At 44.4% G+C, this 15,648-nt stretch overlaps 1 protein-coding gene across 1 annotated transcript in view; it reads left to right on the top strand.

The window, feature by feature from the left end:
• Positions 1 to 317: 317 nt before the first annotated feature.
• DCBLD2 (discoidin, CUB and LCCL domain containing 2) overlaps positions 318 to 15,648 on the top strand; it is a 65,556-nt gene continuing 50,225 nt past the window's right edge. Inside the window, exon 1 of the mRNA XM_084637443.1 lies at positions 318 to 501. Within this exon, the coding sequence (XP_084493569.1) occupies positions 402 to 501 (100 nt within the window). The 5' untranslated portion in view covers positions 318 to 401. The remainder of the gene's footprint in view (positions 502 to 15,648) is intronic.

The raw sequence follows: 15,648 nt of genomic DNA, 5'->3' as shown, positions 1-15,648 counted from the left end.
ATGGCGGGGAGGGTGTTTTTTTGTGGTTTAGGTTAGATTTTTTTTTTTTTAATGAGCACCATTTGGGGAGGGGAGGGAGTTTACTTTTCTCTGGCGCCTCCCTGCCCCCGCTGTGTGTGTGTGTGTGTGTGTCGGGGGGGGGGAGGCTCCGCAGCCCCCGCCTCGGCGCCGGGGGAGGAGGGGACTGCCGGGGGCCGGGGCCGCAGACCCGGAAGCGGTTGCGCCCATGGCAGGGGGCGGTGCGCGGGCTCGGCGGCGGCGGCGGCGGGAGGGGCTAAACCCGGGGGCGGTGCCGCTGGCTGGTCCCGTTGCCGGCCGCGGGGCAGGGGAGCGCAGCGGCCCGGCGCGGCCCGCGGGATGCACGGGGGCGGCGGGCGGCCGCGCTGGAGACGCCGCGGGGCATGCTGAGCCCGGAGCGCCCGCTCCCCGCGGGGACCCGGCCGGCGGTCGCCGCGCTGCTGCTGCTGCTGCTGCTGCTGCGGGGCGCCGGGGCGCAGAAAGGTGCGTGTGAGCGCGGGAGTGACAGACAGACAGACAGCCCCCCCCCGCGGCTGGGGGATGGGTTTGCGGCGGGGCGAGGGGGGGTGAGAGGCAGGGACCCCCCCCGCGGCGTCTCCAGGAGTCCCCAGCGCCCGGAGGCGGGTATTTACCCGCCCCCGAGGTAAGGGGTGAAGCAGGGGCGGTGTCTTGTGGACGGGCAAGCCCTAGGGTGACCAACCAGCAAGTGTGAAAAAGCAGGACGGAGGGGGGCGGGGTATTAGGCACCTATATACGAAAAAAAACCCGAATATCAGGACTGTCCCTATAAAATCGGGACATCTGGTCACCCTCGGCAGCCCCCAAATCTCTGGGGCATCTGACTGGGTAACTGATGATGAGGCAAGAGCTTGTGCCCTCTTCCCCCGCCGTGTTTGACCTGACTGCCCTGTCCCAAACCCCCGAGCTGCCCCCATCCCCGCGTCTGCAAATAAAGGGGGGAAAGAGGTATCCTGTGTCTGTAACCCCCTTCCCCACCCCTGCTCTGGGGGTTTCATCGCCACTCCAGAGTGGTCTGGTGTCAGCCTCAAGTCCTAGAGATTTGTCACCCAACACAGCCCTGTGTAGTGGGGATGGAGAAGAGGGGGATGCTTGGTATTCCCTCTTCCTAATCTCAGTTTCCCATGAGAGTAGTGATCATCGCTATCCGAGGAGATTTAGCCCCCCCCCCCATTTTCTGTCAGTCACTGAGTTGTTCCCCTAAGATTAGTGAGGGAGGTGGGGAAATGCCTCAACATGTGTCTAAGGTAGGAGAAATTTGGCTTTGGTTGTATCATTTTAATGTTGCTTCAGCCCAAATTAAAAGTTGAGGTGGGAGGGCTTTCACACAAGTGGGATGCATGTAGGAGGATGGTAAATGGAAGTATAGGGAGGTGCCTTCCAGGGTTTGGGGAGCAGGAATCTGTTACCTTCTATGTTTGCATCATATTGTTGTTTGTGATTTCCTAGTATGTTCTATTTCTGAATTGCATGTTACTGTATTTCTGAGGTGATTTCAAGAAACATTTGGAAAATGCAAGTTCAGGAGCTAGCGGGTAAAAGGGCAATACTAATGTTGGGGTGGTTTGTATATTTGAAATGTGGGACCTTCAGTATATTGACACCGACTTGCAGTTTTTTTTCTCTCCACAATGTGTGCAAACTGGGATCAGCTAGAAGACAGGAGTTGAGTGGTTAATTTATAAAACCAGAGTTAGACACCACACATGTAACATAATGTGTGCAGGGGTAAAAGGGACATCTCTGGCAGAATAGACTGCACAGTTCTTTTAGGAAAGTTGATGAAATGTCTCCTTTTTATGTGAAATAACTGACTGCACACTTATGTGTGCTGAAATTTACAAGTTTCAGAGTAACAGCCCTGTCAAAAGACCAAACCATTGTCAAAAGACCAAATGTTGCCTTGTAAATTTCGCAAAAAGAAAAGGAGTACTTGTGGCACCTTAGAGACTAACCAATTTATTTGAGCATAAGCTTTCGTGAGCTACAGCTCAGTTCATCGGATGCATACAATGATCAAATAAATTGGTTAGTCTCTAAGGTGCCACAAGTACTCCTTTTCTTTTTGCGAAATTTACAAGGCAACATTTGGTCTTTTGACAATGGTGAAAGAACGGGGAGTGTAAGATTAACTATCACTTTGATCTTATGCTAGAAAAAAATGGCTGAGGGAATCATCACCATCTTAAAAATCTCAATTCTTTTCCCAAGATTGTAAATAAGAGATTTGAGGAAAAAATATTTTATTTTTTTTCAGTTTACTTTGCTTCTGACTGTACATTAGAAATAGTGATGCTGGCTGTGCACAGTTTTCTCTGTTTTTGCGTGTCTTTCAGATGGTAACACAGGAGAAGAAAACATTTTTTTAAATTGTAAACTACAGGGAGGGCTCAAAGACCGTAGTAGTGTTAATCTACATTTAACTAATTTTTTGACCTGTATCAGAGGTTGCACAAACAGTGATCCACAGAGCATAGTAACCATACAGTTCGGCTTTTCTACTTTGTTTCCAGCTAACTGCATGAAAAGAAATTAAAAATACGCTACTTCCCATGTAAAAGTAACACTAGTAGAAAGCAATTTCCATAGTAGCCACAGAAATGCCACATTGTGAATAGTCAGTGGGAGGAAAAGTGGTGTGTTTGTGACTGGAAAGGGTGTTGATCCACAAGACAAACTCTTTAAGATGTCCATCCATGAAAACATTTGGGAAACCCTACACTAGCTTTCAAGTTGAGGGTGTCCTCTGAAAACACACATTTCTCCTGAATTCAAACATTTCTGTGAGGTGAGAACTAGATTAAATGGCAAATTTTGTTTAAAAAGGCAGTAAGAGGGGAAGTTCTTCTAAAGTTTTGTGGCCCCAGTGTTGCTGAATTCAGTGCTGTTCAATATGGGTGATTGTCAGTACGTTGTAGAAAAGTTAAATTTGTGTTATATTGTTTCTTTGCAAAAAAATATTCTTCAGGTTGTTGGGTTTTTTGGGGCAAAAATTAACATCAGTCTGCTTCCAGGGGTGGAGGGTGGAGAGCCTGCTTTATTAAAAGCTATAATAGTCCTGTTTGAGTAAAGAGTCCCAGAGTAAGATAAAACACTTCCTCCCTATGGAATCCATGAAAAATTCTTTCAGAACACACGAGAAACTATTATATGCAGAATACACAAAATGTTTAATAGAATATTATTGAGATTGCAAAGACTAGCACAAAAAGGTCAGGAAATGCCTATGTAATCTTAATTCAGACCCCCTGTGCATATGCATTATGATGCAATCTTTAATTACATGGTCATACTATTTTTTTTCCAAGGACTCCTGCCTCATTCAGTGTTCAGAATGGACAGTGCTCACTTTATGAGAAGCTGTTCACTACTTTTTTGCCTCATTGTTCAGTATGTGGCCCTAGGTTTTCTAATCTGCACAACCACTACTCTGAAGATAGCATGATTGATTTCCTAAAGGGCTTTTCTATGGTGGTCATCACTATGATATCAAAGTGCTTGAAAAATATTAATTATCTTCACAACATCCCTGTGAGGTGTGTAGGTGCTATGATGGTACAGAAGAGTAAGATTAAAAGTTTCCACAAATTTGGGGTGCTCGATTTGAGACATTAGGATCTGATTTTTCAGAGTACTTAGTGCTATATAGGATTTTATACATTCAGAGCACAGCTTCCATTGACTTCATTTGCAGATGTGAATGCTTCTGCTAATCAGGCCCCAGGGTCTCAAGTCAGGCATGCATAAAAGGAAGAGCACACAAACAGTGACCCACTGCCTTAACCATGAGACCATCCTTTCTGTCCCTGCAATCCTCTGCCTCATTCATTACACACCTTCCGACTCCTGCAACAAAGAGGTAGGGGTCCTACAGACAACAGCCTTCTTCATTACACAAAAAGAAAAGGAGTACTTGTGGCACCTTAGAGACTAACCAATTTATTTGAGCATGAGCTTTCGTGAGCTACAGCTCACTTCATCAGTTGCATACCATGGAAACTGCAGCAGACTTTATATACACACAGAGAATATGAAACAATACCTCCTCCCAGCCCACTGTCCTGCTGGTAATAGCTTATCTTATTACCAGCAGGACAGTGGGCTGGGAGGAGGTATTGTTTCATATTCTCTGTGTGTATATAAAGTCTGCTGCAGTTTCCACGGTATGCATCCGATAAAGTGAGCTGTAGCTCTCGAAAGCTTATGCTCAAATAAATTGGTTAGTCTCTAAGGTGCCACAAGTACTTCTTTTCTTTTTGCGAATACAGACTAACACGGCTGTTACTCTGAAACCCTTCATTACACAGTCCTGATTCATCCGCAGAGCAGGTCCATCCTGTGCACTGAATGAGGCAGGGGTCCTGTAGAAAAAATAGTATGTGATCCTGTTGTTAAAGGCTATTGTTATGCATATGCACAAGGGGGCTGATTTAAGGTTGCACTGGTTACTCACTAACTGTTGAGTGCTCGACTTTACAAGCTTAGTAATGTTCTTTTAACATTTTTTGGACCTGTAATTTCCTAGGTTAAAAATAAAACTAACCCTGAAAAAACAATTTCCATCATGTGCCATCATATTGACACTCATATGACTGGAATCTTTAGATCCACCCATGGCCCTCTGCCTCTTGAGCGGATAGCAATAGTAACTTGTCATCTTCTATGTGTAGACCAGCACTAGACCAGAATGAGACACTTTGCCATTGAGTTTCATGGATATTTGCTGACAGCAGAAAAATGGTGAGAATCTGGAATTTTTAGTTCCATTAAAACTGTGGAGGGAAGTGTACTTTATTGGGCACAGACACTTCTGCCATTCTCCCCAAACTTGACTCTTTCTGTGCCTCCTCCAGTTCCATTCCTGTTCCCCCCTTTTCCTCCCCCCCAACCCCTTGCTCCTCCCCTAGTTCCATTCTCCTCATGTAGTCAGTCTCACTCCTTGGGCTTTGCCTCCCCATTGCAGTCTCCTTGCCTAGCCAATCCTAGCCCCTTAGTCTGGACTCCCCATCACAGTCCGAGTCTCCCCTTCCCTCCCTGAGCCCAGTCTCCACTACCCCCTGGCATTTTGTGGCTCCTCTGCCTATCTGTGCCGCCTCCTTCTCCTCCCCAACTCCACTGGCTCCCTACCTAGGCTCCTTATCTAATCTCAGTGTCTTGTTCTCCCCCACCCACTCCTACCAGTTCCTTCTCCCAGTTCTCCCCACACACCTGGCCTCTCATCATGTCTATCTCCCCTTTCCCATACCTCGTTCCCTCTTCCACCCTAGCTCTCTTTGCCTTGCTGTTCCCAGTTTCTTTTCCCCCTGGCCAACCTCTAGTCCCTGTCTCCTCGTTCCCTCCCCCGCCCCGCTCCTTAGGTCCAGTTTACTCCCCAAGGTCTGGCTCTTGTCCTATCTGCAGTTGAATCAGGCAGCTTCTTCCTCTGGGCTGCCTGGGCCCAGAAAGGGAGTCACTGAGAGCACAGGAGACAGAGGCTCCCTGCTTTAGAGTTCTGATGCCTGGCTTTGGCTCAGCCAATGGCAGTCCAGTGCTGGAGTTGCAGGGAAAGTCCTGCTTAGGCCCAGGCTAGGGCATACCCAGGGCAGATGGAATCTTCAAGGAATTTAGCTACGAAGCTCTGGCAAGTCTTGACTGACCATGTGCAAATTGGGATTTTCCAAAGACTTACCACGTTTGGGTGGATTTCCATGGGGATGGCAAAAGGTACATTCCTGACCGAGAGGTCATCCCTTGGCAAATTTCAAGTTGCTGCTCCAAAGTATGGAGCTGGTAGAACTTCTCAAAGGAAATGTCTCAAGAATTGTTTAACATGAGCAAAACAACTTATCTTTTTCTAGTGTCATTCTCAGAAATGGCAAAAAAGTTTTGGCTGAAATTTTCCAAAAATAATTCAGCCTGAGGCAAATACCCACAAGAAAATATTTCAGCTTAAAGGGTTACCGTTTGGTAAAATTATAAGCAAATGAAAACAGAGTTTTATAGTGGGAAGTGCTGGGCAACCTTAATAATGGATTGTGCTGCCAGCCCCACCTATAATAATTTGAACGAGGTTTGATAGTTTCCCAGTGTGCTTTGTTTCTTCATATTCGAAGAAACAAAAGGTAAAATATGCATGCCATCTTGTAAAGGTTTTCATTCGACATGGAAGAATGTACAATATAGATTACCCACATTTTAATCAGTATGACAGCAGTTATAAAATACTTGAGCATAATCTCATTCCGCAAACAAGAAACGTTACCAATTGCTAGAAAGTTCTTGTGTGTTCATGGCTGTGTTCGAGCTCTACCCTCACTTAACAGTTTCTTCCATGTTCTCAGTAACTATCAAAAATTAGCATACCAGTTTTTCAAAAAAAGAAAAGGAGTACTTGTGGCACCTTAGAGACTAACCAATTTATTTGAGCATGAGCTTTTGTGAGCTACAGCTCACTTCATCGGATGCATACCGTGGAAACTGCAGCAGACTTTATATATACACAGAGAATATGAAACAATACCTCCTCCCACCCCACTGTCCTGCTGGTAATAGCTTATCTAAAGTGATCATCAGGTTGGGCCATTTCCAGCACAAATCCAGGTTTTCTCACCCTCCACCCCCCTGCACAAATTCACTCTCCTGCTGGTGATAGCCCATCCAAAGTGACAACTCTTTACACAATGTGCATGATAATCAAGTTGGGCCATTTCCTGCACAAATCCAGGTTCTCTCACCCCCTCACCCCCCTCCCAAAAACCACACACACAAACTCACTATCCTGCTGGTAATAGCTCATCCAAAGTGACCATTCTCCCTACAATGTGCATGATGATCAAGGTGGGCCATTTCCAGCACAAATCCAGGTTTTCTCACATCCCCCCCACCCCCATACACACACAAACTCACTCTCCTGCTGGTAATAGCTCATCCAAACTGACCACTCTCCAAGTTTAAATCCAAGTTAAACCAGAACATCTGGGGGGGGGGGGGTAGGAAAAAACAAGAGGAAATAGGCTACCTTGCATAATGACTTAGCCACTCCCAGTCTCTATTTAAGCCTAAATTAATAGTATCCAATTTGCAAATGAATTCCAATTCAGCAGTTTCTCGCTGTAGTCTGGATTTGAAGTTTTTTTGTTTTAAGATAGCGACCTTCATGTCTGTGATTGCGTGACCAGAGAGATTGAAGTGTTCTCCGACTGGTTTATGAATGTTATAATTCTTGACATCTGATTTGTGTCCATTTAGTCTTTTACGTAGAGACTGTCCAGTTTGACCAATGTACATGGCAGAGGGGCATTGCTGGCACATGATGGCATATATCACATTGGTGGATGTGCAGGTGAACGAGCCTCTGATAGTGTGGCTGATGTTATTAGGCCCTGTGATGGTGTCCCCTGAATAGATATGTGGGCACAATTGGCAACGGGCTTTGTTGCAAGGATAAGTTCCCGGGTTAGTGGTTCTGTTGTGTGGTATGTGGTTGTTGGTGAGTATTTGCTTCAGGTTGCGGGGCTGTCTGTAGGCAAGGACTGGCCTGTCTCCCAAGATTTGTGAGAGTGTTGGGTCATCCTTTAGGATAGGTTGTAGATCCTTAATAATGCGTTGGAGGGGTTTTAGTTGGGGGCTGAAGGTGACGGCTAGTGGCGTTCTGTTATTTTCTTTGTTAGGCCTGTCCTGTAGTAGGTAACTTCTGGGAACTCTTCTGGCTCTATCGATCTGTTTCTTTACTTCTGCAGGTGGGTATTGTAGTTGTAAGAAAGCTTGACAGAGATCTTATAGGTGTTTGTCTCTGTCTGAGGGATTGGAGCAAATGCGGTTGTATCGCAGAGCTTGGCTGTAGACAATGGATCGTGTGGTGTGGTCAGGGTGAAAGCTGGAGGCATGCAGGTAGGAATAGCGGTCAGTAGGTTTCCTGTATAGGGTGGTGTTTATGTGACCATTGTTTATTAGCACTGTAGTGTCCAGGAAGTGGATCTCTTGTGTGGACTGGACCAGGCTGAGGTTGGTGGTGGGATGGAAATTGTTGAAATCATGGTGGAATTCCTCAAGGGCTTCTTTTCCATGGGTCCAGATGATGATGATGTCATCAATATAGCGCAAGTAGAGTAGGGGCTTTAGGGGACGAGAGCTGAGGCAGCGTTGTTCTAAATCAGCCATAAAAATGTTGGCATACTGTGGGGCCATGCGGGTACCCATAGCAGTGCCGCTGATCTGAAGGTATACATTGTCCCCAAATGTGAAATAGTTATGGGTAAGGACAAAGTCACAAAGTTCAGCCACCAGGTCAGCCGTGACATTATCGGGGATAGTGTTCCTGACGGCTTGTAGTCCATCTTTGTGTGGAATGTTGGTGTAGAGGGCTTCTACATCCATAGTGGCCAGGATGGTGTTATCAGGAAGATCACCGATGGATTGTAGCTTCCTCAGGAAGTCAGTGGTGTCTCGAAGGTAGCCGGGAGTGCTGGTAGCGTAGGGCCTGAGGAGGGAGTCTACATAGCCAGACAATCCTGCTGTCAGGGTGCCAATGCCTGAGATGATGGGGCGCCCAGGATTTCCAGGTTTATGGATCTTGGGTAGTAGATAGAATATCCCAGGTCGGGGTTCCAGGGGTGTGTCTGTGCGGTGGGCATTCTGATCTGCTATCAGACATTTGTAAAACAGTCTGCTGTTTGACATGTTATAAACATAATAGTGATAGATGATAATGAGGAATTAGTGAGGACTCCAACACCATAGTTTTTGAAACTACTTTTTAGTGAGAACCATATTTTAATACAGATTGTCTCTTGGATCACCACCTAATCTATTCACAGTTGTGCAGACCAACTCCCTTTGCTCTTGTGATTATATAACATCCTTGGGGCAATGATAGCAGTTGCTTACATGGAAAAGTAATATTGGGAAAGTATTTAATGTATTTTTTTAGTTGCTTTTAATGCAGTTTAGCAGCTGGAAATGGAGAGAGAGAGAGAGAGCCAGCATCACGTAATCAGCCAGCTCTCCGCGGACCTCATTTTGGGAGCTTCTGCACTTAACAGATGTTCAGCTATTGTCTTGTTCTCAGTGTGGCCTATTCGTCAGTTAAACCTAAGTTATTTTGGCTGTCCAGTAACAAAACAGCCAAGTGAGAAAAGGACGCCGCTTACTTTTTTTCAACATAGAAATTCAGAAGTGTTTCAGTAGCTTGGAATTTATTTAGATCATTAGGGTAGGGGCCTAGTCTCCTTTTTATTAATAAAGCAACTGGTACAGTTTGGTTGATGTGTAATGGAGGTATCTGTAGTGACTCCATACTTAAGGTTGTGTTGTAATTTAAACTTAAAGCTGGAGTAAACTCCCATTGGTTTTTTTCTTTGAATTTAGGCTCCAAATTTGACACACAAAATAGCTGAGCATAACTGAATTTTCTTTGTAATTTTTTTCAGTAAGATCTTTAACTCTTGGAGATGGTACATCTTAAAATGTACCTCTTTGATATTTAGCTCCCCCCCAACCCCGTTATGTTTTCTTCTAAATTACCATAACCACCAAAAATGCCAAATTTAAAAAATACACATTTGGATATAAGCTATTTTGAAATTTCAAAATCAAATACATGAAGAATTATTTCCCTTTACTTCTTATAACCAGGGCGTGAAAAATCCACTTATTCAAATATCTTTGAATATGAATCTTCCCAGGATGCGTGTCACTGACTTCTGAATGGTCTAAGCTTGTATTTAAAAGAAAAAATAAGTTTCCAATCGCTGTGGTTGCAAAGATGACCATCCAAATTTGAGCACGTAAGTTAAAAGTAATGCAGCAATGTCATCCCAAGCCTGCAGAGAGACGGCTCAATTGACACCACTGGTGTTGGTTTGCAGAGGAGCTCCTGTGGCTGGTGCTGCTGTTAATCAGCCAGTGTGAGCGGTCTGGCTGCCACTGGGGAATACCCCCAAACTTCCTGGAGCAGGGGGCAATAGAGATATACTTCCCCTTGGAGTAGAATAATGTATGTGTCCAGTGTAGATTGATTTAAATAATGTAGCAGGAAACCTTGAATTAAATAGTCAGATTTTTAATCTTGTTTTGCATTTGTGCTGCTTTGTTTTCATAAAGAAAGGTTGATTCTTGTTCTTTGGTAAACATTAAAACATATTGATTTGCAACTAAATATAGCCTTTCTACTAAATTTGGTACTACTTTTTGCTGACAAGCAAGATACATTATACCTATACACATATTTAAACACTTATTTAGCTTCGCATACGTTTATTCAAATTATTAATTTTCCACTGTTATGTTAAAAAGTAGGGAATGATGCATTTCTTGTTTGCTAGACCATAAATGCGTTAGTTGTAATTTGTGTCAAGTGGAATTTGGATAAAAAATTGAATTTAATTAAAAATGCACAAAAACAGGATTTTAAAATTTATTAGCTAAAAAAAAATTACCTTACATGTGCTAGATAAATAAGGAAAAGTTTATCAAAACATGTTTTAAATACAGAACATAACTGATTTTTTAAACAAGAAAGTATTATCTGTAGTCAGTGAATTGAAACTGGTTGTTTCTGCTCACCACGTCCTTCAAGATTTCAGAATTAGTAGATCTCATACTCTCACACCCAGTTTTTATTCATAACATGGAAGAGGAAAACAAGCTTTCCTGCTTCTTCAATTTCCAGTTGGTTTCTTAAATTTGAGTGAACTAGGCATTGAACTGAACTAGTTGAATTAACTCAAATGAAGAAAATATCCTGTCTGCAGATGCAGACGAGGCTACTGTTGTCAAAAACTGGTTTAGCATTTCAGTAAAATCTGGCTCCAGGTGCTTAACCAGTGACTTCCACTAGTTCAGTGGTTTGACTTCTTTAAAACTGGTCAGCAAATGTACTGCTTAGTATTAATTATTTAGTGTAAACAATTTTAATAAATGATAGTAAGTTTAAGCCTTAACGTAAGTTGTCAGCATTTCAAATTTCATTACATAATTTTTTAAAATAAACCCATATTCAATTTAAATCTGATTTTTTTTTTTAAAAACAGAATTTAAACAATTGATTTGTATCCATGATGTAGGGTTCCCAACAAGCCAGGTAGCAGACACTGTGTGGCTTCTTCCTACAGCTACACAGTAGAGATCTACTAGAGTGACAGAAAGGACTTTTGTAGAGCCTTTTGCTTGGGTGAGTGGTGGTGGCAAGGGGCCACACCCATGCAAGAGCCCTCTACTGCGGTGAAAAGCAGGGCCCTTGCTGTTGCTAGTCATCACGTTGGTTGGGACCTCCCTGCTCCTCACACCATTGCTTTCTCCTTGGTTGGGCTCGGATTTGATCCAGGAGGAAAACCTTCATCTTCTGCTATACCAACAAAGGACTCTGTGTTTGAACAGAATAAAATTTATTGAGGGGAGCAGAGGCTTGTCCAGTATTTAATCAATCTGTATGTGTGGTGTTGGGGAACATACGTTCTTTTTGTGTATGGGAGGACAACACTAATTTATTTGGTATTTGTATGGAGCCTCTGGCACTAATTAGGAGTACAAACTTCAGCGGTCAGGAGACTCTGCTCTTTGGGCCCAAGAATTTTGGGGATACCTAATCAGGAGGGAGTATAGCTCAGCGCACAGGTGTATTCAGCTTGGCAAGTAGCCTTATCCTTGTTCTTGGAGGTACTGGGTGAATTTTTCAAGTCCTGGTCATAATCTAATGCAGTTCTACCAAGTTTAACTGACAGAGCTGCTGCTATCTGTCAGCTAATTCTGCTTTGACTCTGTCTGTCTGATTCACCACCTGTGTCTTGGGCATATTCTGGTGAGACATGCTGTTTAGCAGGGATATGGGATGAGCAGGTGGGGTGGAGCTTTGAGGAAATGTAGTAATAGTGTGGTTAGCAAGGATGTGCAAGAGTCCTGGGGAGGAACAAGTTTGTACTTGGAGGTTATGGTAGAAGGGACAATGGAAGGGGAGCCCAGTTCTCCTGTTGTTCAAGTGGCACTTGAAGGGCTCCCCTGGTACTTCTGGTCTGTCTATGGCATGCTGAAGTAGCAGCTCTATGCGAGCACTTTACCCATTGATGCTGGAAACAGAGACCCAGGAGTGGTAAATTTCAGAAGAGGTGCCTTTTAAGAGCAGGACTTATAACTGAGTAGCTTTCCTTTACCTTTTCCAGTTAATGGTAGTCCTATTGGAGGCATCTGAGGTGGTAGACAGAAAATGTGTGTGTTCTATAGGTCCCTTTTGTCTAGGAGATCCCTCCTCCAAGTAGTGATCCAGCCCAGCCCTACTCATCTTTTGAGGCCACATGAGATCAGGCCTCACTAGCTTAGCACAGTCCTGTTTAAAATATTCATCAACAACTACTTCATTTACAACTTCTTGTGATTCTCCTAATTAATCCCAGGATGCATTTTACACTCCATGTAAATGATATAGAAAATGTATACTTTATAGCCACAACTCAAAATGTTAAATCAAATTGTTGAGTTGTGCTCAAATGAAGTTAGTGAAAACATTCTTAAATTTTTTTTGTCACTGTTGCTGTGTACCACTTAAGTCATTTGACCTTCTTTGAAAACATAATTTCCCTCCACTCTGTTAGTGGCACTGCCTGGGCTGACTTCTGCAGCCTTCTTTATACTAATAACATGAATCAGCATTTCCCAGATTTTGAAAGCTGAGTCCTCCCCTTTGGGAAAATGGAAATAATCACCCATCCTTTGCAACCCCACCATGTGCCCTACACTTGGGATAATGCTTGTGTAGATCTTCGTAATATGATTAATACTCATTTATTATGCATTTTGAGCATGAAATAACTAACAATGATGACATTTAAAATATCATTGGCAACTGTGATAGCATCCACCAGTATCAATGTGGGCTGGGCAGGGAAGGTGCATAATGCTTGCATGTTTAAGAACACAGGACTGCTCAGAAAGCTACAAACAGGGACTTTATTTTTCATTGGTGATATTGAAATGCCAATCCGGATCCTTGGGGACCCAGCCTACCCCTTGCTCCCCTGGCTCATGAAGCTGTACTCTGGCCAACTTGACAACACCAAGGAGAGATTTAACAACCGATTTGGCTGGTGCAAAATGACAGTTGAATGGACTTTTGTTGGACTGAAGGGACAGTGGCATTGTTTACTGACAAGATTGGATCTCAGTGAGAAAAATGTTCCAATAGTTATAGCTGCCTGCTGTGTTCTGCATAATATCTGTGAAGCAAAGGGGGAAAAGTTTCCGCCAGGGTGGAGGTGGAACGTCTGTCTGCTGAGTTTGAATAGCCAGACACCAGGGCTATTAAACGAATGCAGTGCAGGGGTATGGGTTCTTTGAAAGAGCACTTTAACAGTGAGCTACAGTAACATGTTTTGGTGTACTGTGCTATACCTGGCCTCGTTGTTTTGCTCCCTGTTAGGAATTGGTGGTGCTTGGTGAACATCTATGACAGGGGTCCCCAATGCAGTGCCTGCCAGCGCAATGGCGCCTGCCGGGGCAGTTGTGTGTGCCCGCAGGACACTGCACCATCAAACAGCCGCCACTGAGCAGCATTGCTGTTTCTCAGCGGCGACGCTTGTTGCCCCTGCCGCTTCTCAGCGGCATTTTGGTGGTGGAGTGTCTGGTGCCTGCCACAGTCTTCTGGGAATAGGAATATGCTATTCCCACAGAAAGGTTGGGGACCACTGATCTATGAATATAACACTGTCAGTGCACCTATTAATTTTGTCTGTCAGTGATCCTATGAGTGGTCATATTGTACAGTAACAAGTAATCGGTTGCTTTCAGAAATGGTTGGCATTCTGTAGCATCTGTCGCGAACTAATAAAGATGAATTATGTTGCAAGTATAATTTTATTCTGTAACAAAATCAGTGAAAAGAAAAATCTGTGCAATTTTAAAGCAAATACATCAAAACTTCATAAATCCCATCCATTTAATTTATTAAGGGGAAAGAACATTTATGTCTATTTTAGCTACACACACCAGCCATGATTTGACAGGTCAGTGTATGTGAAGCTGTGGTTGTCCTTAATGCCTCCTGGGGTGAAGTGGTAGAGGTGCAGTGGTCCCTGATACCACATGGAGTGTTGTGCGAAGAGGTGTAGGGAGGTGTTGCAATGGAGTTCTCCATGGACTGCAAAGGGAGGCGATCCTGGGATTGTTGAATCTTTAGGTCCACAAGGGTTTGTAGCATTTGTGTTTGCTCCTGGAGAAGCCCCATTATATCCTGGTGCTTCTCCTCCTCCTTTTCCTGTTGGGACTTCTTGGCCTTTCTCCTTTCCACTCTTTCCTTTTCCAGGCTGTCTGCAGTGTTCACCCCTCCACGCCCTGTGCTCCTGGTTTGATGCAGCACTGGCTTGCAGGATTTCATTGAACATGTCATCCAAGTCCTCTTCTTTCTCTTCCTTTTCTGACTCAGACGTTCAGTGGATGTGGCGCAGGAACCCCTTAAGGCAGCAACGGCAGATAAAACGCACAGAGGTACCATTGTCAGTGTATTCACAACGGAAAGCGAAAGTTAAGATTCATAGCTCCCTTCCCTTGCTCCCCTAAAGTTTTAAATGACCTGCTCATGGACACATCTGCTTTGGAGTGCTTGTGCATAGCTTCACTAAGCATCAGCCAGGGTGAGTGTGGCCCACCAGTTATGAGGGTAATGTGGAGGGAATTGTGTGGTTGCATGAAACTATAAGTTTCCTGAATATTGGCACCATTTTCCACAGGAGGTGGTGATGGTAGCTCATATGTCACTCCTGAGGCTAACAAAGGCAGAGAGAGCATAGTGGCTGCTGGCATCCCAAAGCCACCTAGGCCCACATGCTGCTAGCCTGTTTACTGCAATGGTACTTGCCAACGTTATTGCTGAGTGGCGTGGGAAAGTGTCTGATTGCAGAGGAAGATATAATTCTGCCATCCCTAGAAACCTTCAGGAGAGGATTGTAGAGTACCTCCATGAAAGTGTCATCAAGATCTCTCAGGAGGATTCAGGTGCCATCCCTGTGTACATAAACTGCTCTGCGTGACCCCCTTGCCTAACTCTACAGGGCAATGAAAAGCAGATAACAACTCTACCTCTCTTTGTTCTACTGCTATCTCTTCTCGTATGAGTAAACTAATGAAAAGTCAATAGCTGTTTCCTGTTAAGTGGGAGGTGCCATCACAGTAATGGGAAATAAATTTACACACTGATCTGAGGTTCCTTCCCCTGCATCAGGCTTTCCCCGTACTTGGCTGTTGGGACTGACTGGACTGTGGTAGAGTCTCAAATATGTTCTGGCTGACTTCATAGCTGGACCCCCAGTCACGTGTCCCCTATCCTCCTCCATCTTCACCTTGTCCTCACTTTTCAAGCCAGAGGTCTGTGGTTTGGTCTCCTCTGAGGTATTGATGGTGGTGTGTGGGGTGGTGGTACCACCAAGTATGGCATGCAGCTCTTTGTAAAAGCAGCAGGTCTGTGGTTTGGCACCAGATCTACTGTTGGCCTCCCTGGTCTTCTGGTATGGGTGTCACAGTTCGTTGGTTTTCACACAGCACTGCTGCTAGTCCCTGTCATTCCCCTTCTCCTGCATCCTCCATGCAATCTGCTTATAGATGTTCATGTTTCTGCAGCTGATCCATAATTGTGTTTGCACAGCCTCTTCT

This window comes from Lepidochelys olivacea (assembly GCF_965140295.1).
Source record: "Lepidochelys olivacea isolate rLepOli2 genome assembly, chromosome: 1".
NCBI lineage: Eukaryota > Metazoa > Chordata > Testudines > Cheloniidae > Lepidochelys > Lepidochelys olivacea.
The sequence above is the reverse complement of the archived record's forward strand: the minus strand, read 5'-3'. Positions and strand labels throughout refer to the sequence as shown.